The 12,146-nt window shown below is 45.4% G+C and overlaps 1 protein-coding gene across 1 annotated transcript in view; it reads right to left on the reverse strand.

Moving 5' to 3' along the window:
- PLCG2 (phospholipase C gamma 2) overlaps nucleotides 1-12,146 on the reverse strand; it is a 106,056-nt gene that overhangs the window by 31,134 nt on the left and 62,776 nt on the right. The window contains exons 15-20 of the mRNA XM_070952877.1: nucleotides 9,624-9,728; nucleotides 9,190-9,279; nucleotides 7,892-8,070; nucleotides 4,015-4,215; nucleotides 2,280-2,399; nucleotides 258-438 (exon numbers count right to left, since the gene is read on the reverse strand). Coding sequence (XP_070808978.1) covers nucleotides 258-438; nucleotides 2,280-2,399; nucleotides 4,015-4,215; nucleotides 7,892-8,070; nucleotides 9,190-9,279; nucleotides 9,624-9,728 — 876 coding nt within the window. The remainder of the gene's footprint in view (nucleotides 1-257; nucleotides 439-2,279; nucleotides 2,400-4,014; nucleotides 4,216-7,891; nucleotides 8,071-9,189; nucleotides 9,280-9,623; nucleotides 9,729-12,146) is intronic.

Below are 12,146 nucleotides of genomic sequence, written 5' to 3' on the forward strand. Positions count from 1 at the left end.
ATTCCAGACCAATGGTTGTCCAATCTCTTCTTAAAAACCTCCAGTGATGGAGCCCTTACATCTTCTGAAGATGTAACCATTCCACTGGTTAATTGTTCTAACTGTCAGGAAACTTCTCCTTAGTTCTAGGTTGGCCGTCTCCTTGATTGGTTTTCCTTCCGTTGCTTCTTGCCCAACAGTTCTTAAAAGTTAGAGTATGTCCCATACTAGGCTTCCCTAAGTGGTTTTTAGCACCCTCCTTAAAAAGAGGGACCTACCATGCTGTAACGCTCCAGAAGCTCCTCGGTCACCGGATATCGCAGCCTCATCTTCCTGTACAGGGGGTGCTTCTCATAGTAATTCACCAGCTCCACTAAACTCTCAAAATAAGCAGAGGTTCCCAAGACAAAGAGACGGCCCTCTTGCTTAATTCGACAATGCTTCACTTTCCCCTCCGCTCTGCAAAAGAAACGAGGAATGGCCCTTTTTTAAAAACAATCTAATCCGTGAGCAGGAACGGCCCTCAGAATTCCAGATTATTTATTTATTTAATTTATATCCCACCCTTTATTATTTTTACAAGTAACTCAAGGCAGAGGAGATCCAACACGTCTTCCTCCTTCCATTTTCCCTACAACAATTTTGTGTGATGGGTTGTGGAGAGAGAGAGAGAGAGAGAGAGACAGAGAGAGAGAGAGAGAGAGAGGGAGGGAGGGACTGGCTCAAAGTCGCCCAGCTGACTTTCATGGTTAAGGCATGGTTAACTCACTGTCTCCTGGTGATTGGCCCCAAGTCAACCAACAGACTTTCACAGCTAAGGCAGGACTTGAACTCACAGTCTCCTGCTTTCTAGCCTGGTGCCTTAACCACTAGACCAAACTGGCTTTCTGTTTAGCTGAGCCTTTGCAAACAGAGATTATTGTTTATGGATGACTACATTTCCTGGAATCTGCAGGAGGAGAGGCCTGCAATATTTGCAAAGGGAGTATTAGAGGATCTGTTGACCCTTTGAGGTAGACCAGACAAGAAGCACAACCTTGAGTACCAATACTATCCTTATTGTAAGGTTACGTTAACAGAACCTTGAAAGACCTTCTCTTTACTTTCCAGAAAACTACAGACGGTCCCTTCTGAGACATCTGATGTCCTTTTTTCCTTCTGTGGGCTGAGACATCATTTGTGTGACAATTGTCTAGGATAAGAACCTTCCTCCGTCCCCCAAGATCATTCCCACAGACCATTATAAGATCTTCTAGCTTGTCCGAAAATGTTTCCAGTCTCCTGGCTGTACACTCAGCCACCAAACCCTTTCCTACCACTCTAGATAATAGAGTTCATCCTTCTTCTTTTCCTACTGGCAGTTGGGACAACCTGGATAATGGGTAATAAGCCATGTTTCTCAGGTTCCATCTTAACAGATTTGGACTGAATTAGGTGAAAACAGAAGGATTTGAGCTGTCGTGGTGCAGTGGTTAGAATGCAGTAATGCAGGCTGATTCTGCTGACTGCCAGCAGTTTGATCCTGACCGGCTCAAGATTGACTCAGCCTTCCATCCTTCCGAGATCGGTAAAATGAGGACCCAGATTGTTGGGGAGCAATAGGCTGACTCTGTAAACCGCTTATAGAGAGTGCTGTAAAGCACTGTGAAGCGGTATATAAGTCTAAGTGCTATTGCTACTTTCATTTTTAGAGAAGAAGAGAGAATCTGCTAAACTTAACCTGAGACTTACCCATCTCTTCAACTTTGAGGGCTGATTAAAGAACATTCAAGAACCCATGAAACTCAAGAACCCATGAAACATGACACTATTGTCATCTGATTAATCTAACCAAGTCAAGAAGGCTCTTTCAAAGCGTATGCGGTAATAAATGAATTAGTGCTTCAGATACCCCAAGATTCTTCACTGTCTGATTTTTTTTTCTGTGAAGTCAACCACAAGGCCCCTCCGAAAATTTATCTACCATGTTTCCCCAAAAATAAGACCCTGTCTTATATATTTTTTGAACCCCGAAATAAGCGCTTGGCCTTATTTTCAGGGAGGTCTTATTATTTTGGGGTGCGTGGAGCAAGATGGGGCTCCTCTTGCCATCTTTCCTGATTTCCAGCTCTGTCTCCCTAACCCTAACCAAAGGAAATGGCAGGGACCAGTTGCACATGCGTTTAAATATTTTTGGGGAGGGCTTATTTTCAGGGGGTTATTTTAGCACATGTGCTCAAAAGCCTGATTGGGCTTATTATCAGGAGATGTCTTATTTTCAGGGAAACACGGTAATCATTATCCCATGTGTCTTATCTTACCTGAAAGTTATGGCATAGGAATCCAGTTCATCTCTCTTCCTTATCAGGAAGGCTCCATCCCTTGGAATCCGCATCAGCATGTCTTCTGCTTCTCCGCGACTCAGGTTGCTGTAATACCAACTAACAGAGGGAAAAAAGGTGATTGCAGTTTCAAAAAACTTAATATCATGTAGTTTCAGACACCAGAGGGTGAAAGGAGGACAGAATTCCTTCTTTCTGCAACCAACAAGTTACTCTTGAATGTTGATACTGTGGGGTTTTTCCCTTCCTGCTGTCTAAATCAAGAGCCTTGATAGTACAGTGGTCTACGCACCCTGTTATTAACACAGCTGCCTGCAATTTACTGCTGGTTCGAATCTCTCCAAGGCTCAAGGTTGACTCAGCCTTCCATCCTTTGAAAGGTAGGTGAAATGAGGACCCAGTTTGTGGGGGCAATAAGCTGACTTTGTATAAATATACAAAAGGATGAAGGCTATTGCTTAACGCATTGTAAGCCTCCCTGAGTCTCCGGAGAAGGGCGGCATATAAATCAAATTAAAAAAAAATAAATTAAAAAAAAATAAATCCAGTCCTCCAGAAGTTGTGGATACTCCATCAATCACTGGAGGTTTTAAGAAGAGATTGGACAGCCATTTGTCCAGAATGATATAGGGTCTCCTGGGGGTTGGATTAGAAGACCTCCGAAGTCCCTTCCAACCCTATTATTCTGTGTTATTCCGTAATCCTCTGCCTTAAGACAACATTTCTCCATCTAAACCACAGGTGTCAAACTCACTGCGTCACGTTGCCGTCATGTGACGTTTCATGACGTATTTCCCATTTGCGGGGCTGGGGTGGGCGTGGCCTGCGCGTGACGCATCTGGCCTGCAGGCCACCAGTTTGACACCTGTGATCTAAACACAGGGGTAACCAACCTTTCACACCTCAGGGACCACTAAATTCATAATTGTAAATCCCGTGGACAACTAATATGAATTTTTAAAAAGATAAACAGTATCTAGTGCAATATAAAAAATGCAAATATTTTTTCTGAGGACCACCAACATTTTCTCATGGACCACCAGTTGGTGACCGCTGATCTAAACCATTCCATTCCAAACAGGCACTGCTTGGACTGATATAAAGGATGAAATGGGTGCCTCAGTGCCAGACAATTACCCATCCCTTCCTTAGAGTAAGAGGAGCAGGGTGTGTTGAAATGTTATATCTCTCCCTCAGACACCGCACACATACAAGAGAGACAGACAGGCGGACAAGACCGTGGCTTCCAGCTCACGTGGCCATGCCAAGAGGCTCCACCAAGCTCCATTTCTCCAAATTTTCTCAAGAGACAAAAGCCAACCCAAGAAAAGAACAACAAAAAGTTAAGACGGATAAACTGCCACCGAGATTAAATCCATCAACGGCAAAAAAAAAAAAAAAAAAGCCTGTGGTTTTAAAAGTAGAGAAAAGTAAAGCAAGAGAATCCTGCTCACTTAACATCTCCCCGTTTTCTCTTGGCCGAGTGATTATCTTAGAGCTACCGGTTCCCAAAAAGTCTGCACTCTTTCCAGACTCCTGAGGTTTAAACTGCATAGTCAAGGCATAATTCAACGCTGCGGTCAGTCCAGCTGACTTCCCTTGTTGCCTTAAATCAAATTCTCCATCAGCCACCGTAGCAAAGACCCACAGAAAGCTTGAGTTATTAAAAATAGCATTTCACCCCGCCCTGGAATTTCCTCTTGGCTCCACGTACTTCTTAGATTCGTGAGGTTTGGGGTTCGGGACGGCGTCAGTCAAACGCAGCTCAAACTCAGCGCAACGTAAATGAGCTTCTTTGTAATGCTGGATCAGGTCAGAAATGCTGTCGAAGGTGAGGTTATTGGTCAGGTAATATTTTATGCTGTCTCCATCTGTAGACGAACGGATGTGGCAGTGCTGGACTCTACCTGATCTCCTAGGACAAACGAGGAGAAAAAGAAAAGTTATATTTTTTTAAAAAAAAGAAAGAACTCTCGTTCTTCTTTTAATTTGGGAACTGCAACTGTTTGCATCAGGAAAAAGAGGAAGGAAGAGTGAAGGAAACTGGGTCTCCTCAATTATGCAAATAGGAATAAGACAGGGGGGTCCTTGGTGCTCTCTAAATATGGTTGTTTTCTTGAAGACGTTTCATTATTCAACTAGGTCGGGGGTCAGCAACCTGTGGCTCTGGAGCCGCATGTGGCTCTTTGGGACCTTTGCTGGGGCTCCCTGTCAGGTTATCCTACCACTGGCTGGCCCACCCCTCGTCCTCCCCTTCCAATCACTCTTTGCTTGGCCTGAGAAGGTAAGGGCAATGACAGGGGATGGAGAAGCGGCTGGGGCAGAGACAGAGAGATACAGAGAGGGGGAGAGAAAGAGACAGAGATAGATACAGAGATGGGGGGAGGTAGGGAGAGAGATCAAAAGTGTTTTGTGGTTCCCGGAGTTTTTTAACAACCGGTTCTCTGTCCTAATGACCGGCTGGGTAGGCGTGGCTAAAGGGGGGGGGGGGGTCATGTGACTGATGGAAGTGAGTGACGTTGAGTTGGCCATGCCCACCCAGGTTTTGTGACTCCCGGTGTTTTCTTTTTATTATTATTATTCATATTTCTATGCCGCCCACTCTCCAAGGACTCTGGGCGGCTTACACCAAAGACAGTATACTAAATAGCATATTGCCCCCTAACAATCTGGGTCCTCATTTTACCCACCTCGGAAGGATGGGAGGCTGAGTCAACCTTGAGCCGGTGAGATTTGATCCGCTGATCTGCTGAACTAGCAGTCAGCTGAAGTAGCTGCAGTACTGCACTCTAACCACTGCGCCACCTCGGCTCTTTTCTATGGGAAACGGGTCCAAATGGCTCTTTGAGTGTTTAAGGTTGCAGGCCCCCTGAACTAGGTAATATCATCAGTGTTAGAAGGGAGTGGGGTTTAAGAGGAGGAGGAGGAGGAGGAGGAGGAGGAGGAGGAGGAGGAGGAGGAGGAGGAGGAGGAGGAGGAGGAGGAGGAGGAGGACAGTTGGTGCTCTCTGAGCCTGGTTGTTTTCTTACAGACACTTCATTACCAAATTAGGTAACACCATCAGTGCTAGAAGGAAATGGGGCTTGCTCTGTTTTATATATTAGTGGCTTGCCTTTCAGTTTTGATGGGGTGTGTTGTTTTCTTCTTGGTAATTCCTTCTTGATTAGGCTGTTTATTGTTGTGTCTGAGTCAGTTCCTTCCCTGGGGTATTTATTTATTTATTTATTTATCAATCAAATTTCTATACTGCCCTACTCCCGGAGGACTCAGGGCGGTGAACAGCCAAGATAAAATACAGATAATACAAATATTAAAAGTCCCTTAAAATTATTAAATATTCTGGCCGAAACACAGATTAAAACACCCAATTTATAAAATCAAACGAATTAAAAATTTAAAAGAGGAGAGTTAGGCCAGGTCAGCCTGCTGAAATAAAAAAGTTTTGAGAGCACGATGAAACGTGCACAGATCCGGGATCCCCCGTATCTCCAGGGGAAGCTCGTTCCAGATGGTAGGTGCCCCCACAGAGAAGGCTCTCCCCCTGGGAGCCGCCAGTCGACACTGTTTGGCCGACAGCACCCTGAGAAGCCCCTCTCTATGGGAGCGTACTGGTCGGTGAGAGGCTATTGGTAGCAGAAGGCGGTCTCGTAAATACCCCGGTCCGATGCCATGGAGCCCTCTAAAAGTGGTAACCAAAACAAACCCCATTCCCTTCTAGCACTGATGATGTTACCTAGTTTGGTAATTAAACATTTGCAGGAAAACCATGAAGCTCGGAGAGCATCAAGGAACACCAGCCCCCTCCCCATTCAACCCTGAGGTACAAATATTCTCATCTAGGATTTTAATGATATATAGATAATCCTTGATTTATGACCGTAATGGAACCTGCCCATTATGGTTGTAACTCATGACGGTGACCCACAATCTCATTTTACGAACTTTTTTTGTAGAGATCGTTGAGTTCGCTATGGGCTGCTTTCAGCAAAAAAAAAAAAACAACAACCAGAAGAAAATGCCAATTTTCGGCAAAAAGTAGGCTGGTTGGTTGAGTTGAAGTCCAGATTTCTTAAGTTTGAAAAGTACTGCTTTAAAGTGTTTTAACTCCTTAGACTTGCTTGTAAGCCAGCCAAAACGTAAGAACAAATTCAGGAAACAGCTTGCTTACTCCCTAAACAATCAACCCATCTAAATCAGGAAGTTTAGTTTTTCCAATTCCAATTATGTGCAACATTTCATAACAGGCTGATAGAAGGATTTGGGCATTGGCGGGACCATTCGTGGATTATATTGAGCCCGATTCAGCCTCACTACACTGGCTCGTGTCGTCAGCAGTAATTTTAGTACTGTCAACCCTGAGGTTGAGCTGACCGAAGCCATTTTGAGGCTTCAGTGTTGCCACACTGGAGGTGAGGAATAGGGAGAGGGCAGGGGTGGGCTTCAAAAAATTTAACAAGGGGTTCTCTGCCCGGTTGTTGGGAGGGTGTGGCCATGGTGGGCATGGCCTAGTGGGCGTCCTGCACCACGGCGGAGGGGAGGGGGCGTTTTTGCCCTCCCCAGGCTCTGGAGGCTTTCCTCGAGCCTCCAGGAGGACGAAAACGGCCTCCCCAGGCTCCAGAGGCCCTTCCCGAATTTCCAGTAGGCCCGTTTTTTGTCCTCCCCAAGCCTCCGTGTGCGCCCTGCACTTACCTGCATCCAAAACGACTCCTGGAACGGGCGGGGCGGAGTGGGCAGAGCCAGCGAGGAGTGGGATTTGGGGGTTTTCCGAACTGCACAGAATCTTAGCTAGAGGTTCTCCTGAACCCCTGTGAACCCCCAGCAGCCCACCCCTGGGAGAGGGGGAATAGAGATAGCTGGGGTTTTGCCAAAATAAAATACATCCTCCTGGGAACCAAGGACATTCTCATCCCTGGTTCGAGAGAGGGGGAGTGATGTTACAGGGCACCGGACATCACCTTGATTGGACCATGTGGTTGATTGTTTGGGGACAGAGAAAAACTTTTACTTTTAATTAGGTGAAAACCGCGGGAACCTTCAGAGTCGGTTTTCACCAGAACTGTGCCAATATGACATATCCAATAAAAGATTCTTTGAGGAATCTACCTGCCTTGGAGTTTTGTTTGCTATGGGATTATTACTTGGAACCCTGACAACTACATTTTTTCTCCAAATGCACCTTCTTCCCCAATGTGACAAAACTAGATTTGTACACCAAACAGGAAAAGGTAAGGTAAAGGTTCCCCTCGCACATATGTGCTAGTCATTCCCAACTCTAGGGGGTGGTGCTCATCTCTGTTTCAAAGCCAAAGAGCCAGCGCTGTCCGAAGACGTCTCCGTGATCATGTGGCCAGCATGACTCAACGCCAAAGGCGCAGGGAACACTGTTCCTTCCCACCAAAGGTGGTCCTTATTTTTCTACTAGCATTTTTGACATGCTTTCGAACTGCTAGGTTGGCAGAAGCTGGGACAAGTAACGGGAGCTCACCCCATTATGTGGCATTAGGGATTCGAACCGCTGAACTGCCAACCTTTCGATTGACAAGTTCAGCGTCTTAGCCATCAGGAAAAGCGTGTTCCAAAATAGCCCTTACCAGAATGAGAGGGTGTAATCATTTGGGTAGGCTTCACTCTCCCTGACCAAGAAGGTCCCGTCTTTGCCACCCATTTCAGCACAATATTCCTGTAGGAGCTTTTCGGCTGTGGTCCTCCCTTCCGCCATCTTCCCATGGAACCATTTCTCACCGTAGTGTAGCTCCGTGCTTTTCACTTCCTAAAATAGAACGAAGAATATTTCATCCTTCTTCAATTTGTCATTATTATCTCACTGGTCATGTAGAGCTCGTCCCTGATTTATGACAACTGGGACCAGAATTTTGGTTTCTGAGTGACGCAGTTGTTAGGTAAATCATCACATGACTGGATAGGATTTTATGGGCATTATTTACTGCAGTCATTAAACATGGTTAAGCAGATCCGGCTACCCTAATTCACTCTTCTTGCCAGAAGCCAGCCGGGAAGATTGCAAATGGCAATTAAGTGATTGCAAAACACCGCAACCATCATAAATGAGAACTGGTTGCCAAGCACCCAAATTGCAGTCATGTGACTACAGGGGTAGGGCGACGGTTGTACCTTTGAAGTGACTTTTTCCAAAAGCAGTGTAACTTTGAACCATGGTTACATGAATGTAAGTCAAAGTGTCAAGTTCGAAGTGCGCTTATGCTGTTGCAACTATTATTGCTTCTCAGCTTGCCAACAAACTAGGGGGGAGGGAAGGGTAAAATGGAATGTAGACTCCAGACACCAAGAAGACAAACTGTGAGAGCCAAGGACACTTCAGCAGGTGTTTGGAAAACCCAAAGACACTTTCTCATAACACTCAATTGGACAATGTGCCCTGCACTAATAGGGGTAGGGAGAAGTCTATATTTTAATTATGTGGGATTGTGCAGGAATTAGCCAGAGCTGGTTTTGCCTTAATCAGTGCTGAAATGATGTACTCAATAAAGTTTTGCATTAAGAGACTGGATCGTCTCGATTGTGCTTGCTTGGTTGGGTTCGTCAGTTGGAACGTTGACACAAAGATTACCTGTACTCATGAGCAGCTTAGCCAGATTTGATAGGATTAATAGTTTGCCAATCATTTTCTCTGCTGGTTGAAACACTACCCACCTTAGAGTGCTGGCTAGCTTTGAATTAATTTGATTGATTAATTTTAATTTTTGATGTAATTTTAATATTTTTATTTAATTTTAATTTTAACTTTTGATTTAATTTTAACTTTTGATTTAATTTTGATTTAAATCTTCCAGGGTTGCTAGGTGTCAGGTGGCACGTAAATTTAATAAAAATAAATAAGTAAAATACATAAGTTTATGAGTTTACATACCTTCGATGGTTCCTCTTCAGCATTCTGTTCTATGTCGTCACTGAAGGACAGCTTTCCGTTGGCTACAGCACAATAATGACGAGTCCATTTCTACGAGGCCAAAAATGGTTTAAAGAAAAATTTGTCCTCAAATCAGAAAAAGATAGCAATACACTTCTCAAAATATCTCTTTCCAGTGGTGGGTTCCACTTACCTTTGCTTCCGGTTTGCAAATGTGACCGGGTCCTGCAGCACTTCTGCACATGCGCAGACGGTATGTGATGACCTCCGGGCGGGTGGCCGGAGTCTCCCCCCGCCGATGCTACCAGTTCGCACGAACCGGGGCAAACCGGTAGGAACCCACCACTGTCTCTTTCTGTTCTCATCTCTCCATGATGAATGCCAGCCACAAAGGAACTTCTGTGCCAAACAGGAGAAGTAGGAACACTGCTTACCTGGTCAATGGTGTCCCACATGAAGAGTTCTCCTTGTTGCTTCTTTTCCTCTTTCTTATCTTCTGTGTTCACATCGACATCACCTTTGGGTCCCAGTTTTTTATGCTGGTGTAAATGAAGAAAGTAATCATGAGAAACAAACACCTTGGATGAGTTCTCCAAGACTTTTCCCTTGAACTTCTGCTTTAAACAACGTCCTTAAAGAAGACAATGCCCTGTTCAAAGAACATGATCATCATTGTTGTGGCCCACCAGATTCGGACAGTGAGGAGGTTGGGGAGGAACGTGGGCTAGTCCTGGAGTCTGGGGAAGGCTCGGACGAGGGCTGAGTCGGAGGCAGAGAGGGGGCCAAGGACATCTGGTAGTTCTTTGCTGCCTCCAGAGTCTGACATCACCTTCTGACAAGAAATGTCAATGGGGAAACAAGACTACTTAACAACCATGTTCCTAACTTAACAACTGCAGTGATTCACTTAACAACGGTAGCAAGAAAGGTTGCAGAGTGGGGCAAAACTCACTTAACAACTGTCTTGCTTGGCCATGGAAATTTGGGACTCCATTGTGGTTGCAAGTCGAGGACTACCTGTAGTCTTATTTAGTTTGGAATAAGGATCGTTTCCAATATTAAATAAATTGGTTTTATCTTTGTTTACATGTATTTCTCCTCAGCTGTTTTAAATTGGTTTTACTATCCTACCAAATTGTTAAATTCTAACCACAGAATTGGGACGCGGTGGCTCAGTGGCTAAGATGCTGAGCTTGTCGATCGAAAGGTCGGCAGTTCAGCGGTTCAAATCCCTAGTGCGGCATAATGGGGCGAGCTCCCGTTACCTGTCCCAGCTTCTGCCAACCTAGCAGTTCGAAAGCATGTAAAAAATGCAAGTAGAAAAATAGGGACCACCTTTGGTGGGAAGGTAACAGCGTTCCCTGCGCCTTTGGCATTTTAGTCATGCCGGCCACATGACCAGAGAGACGTCTTCGGACAGCGCTGGCTCTTTGGCTTTGGAACGGAGATGAGCACCGTCCCCTAGAGTTGGGAATGACTAGCACATATGTGTGAGAGGAACCTTTACCTTTACCTAACCACAGAAATTAACCATGGGGGGATGGAATCTAAATTGTTCAAGAAACCTACACAGATGTACTGAAGATCAAAGTTTTTGTATACAGTTTACTTGCTTTGGAAAATTTCAGTTTCCATGGTTGAGGATCTCTGGCACTCAAGCTTAATATTACAATAGTGTGTAATGCTCAACAATTCGACTTTGAAACATACAAATGCAAAAATCGGTTTCCTTTGCTACTCCCAGTGAAATTTTCTGTATTTCCAGGATTTGTTCACGAGAAAGATAAGCCTGCCAAGATGTACACCTGCTTCACCGCTCGGAATTATTAAGCCCAAAATGAATTGTTTTACGGTAGGCGTTGGTTAGGAATGAAATTGTTCTAAAGAATGATCAATTCTGATCTGGATAAAATCTGGCTTTTAACGGTGGCAAATTTAAGGCGTACCGCTTCTGTTGAATGCCAACCTTGTGCTATTTGTATTAGATTAATTATCACGATATTTAAAAAAATAATGCATTTGCTGGGAAAGAAGATACAAGAGGAATATTTCAGCCTGGCCTCTGTGCACAGTGTTGTGGCCCGTACGCGGCCTATGCAGCTGGTAGCTGATTGCGACAGTGAGGAGGCTGGTGTGGTGCTGGGCCAGCAGCCTGTGCAGCTGGCACTCAAGTCGGACAATGAGGAGGCTGGAGAAGATGTGGTGCCAGAGGCAGGGATTCAGCCTTCTGGAACCTCCAGAAGCTCCCATAAGTGAAGAGGACGAAGAGGAGGAGCCTCTTCTCGATGCACGGGCGCGCAGAGCTGCCAAAAGGCAGACGTGGCTCCTCAGGGGGAGGTCTCCTCGAGTGTAATGCTTGGGGCTAATTGGCCACTCCCTTAGCCTATTTAAGGAAGGATGATGACTGAGGCAATGTGCAGGGAACAACTTCGTTCACTCTCTTTCGCGTAAAGGTAAATAGAACCCACCCCTGACCAAGCCACATCACGCCCACGAAGCCACGCCTACAGAACCAGTAGTAAAAAAATTTGGATTTCACCACTGGGACAGACGGATAAATTGTACAAAGCCAACAACACCGTATCCAATTCCAAAGCTAGAGAAGAAGAAAAAAAATCTCGGGGCATTTCCTAAATCTTATACTTTCTATCACCCAAGTGTTGTGACTCCGACCCCCAAGGCCGACTTATCGGAGGGAGAAGGCTCCGAACATGAAGGAGAGGAGTTGGCCAGGCCTCCCTCTCCAAGACCCTCCTCTCTGGCAATGCCTCAGGTGTCTCCCAAAGGAGAAGAGATTGGCCAGGAGCCAGGTATCTCCTCGCAGTCGGACAGTGACGGAGATAAGTCTTGGCTGGATCCATGCCAGCGTCGGAGAGACAAGCGCACGCAGCAGAAAAGGAGGCGTGCCAGAGATTAAGCTGAGTCACTGGACCACACCCCACAGGGGATAAAAGGGG

The sequence above is a fragment of the Pituophis catenifer genome, unplaced genomic scaffold (genome assembly GCF_029215685.1).
Source record: "Pituophis catenifer annectens isolate HBS135680 unplaced genomic scaffold, rPitCat1.0.hap2 SCAF_13, whole genome shotgun sequence".
Lineage (NCBI taxonomy): Eukaryota > Metazoa > Chordata > Lepidosauria > Squamata > Colubridae > Pituophis > Pituophis catenifer.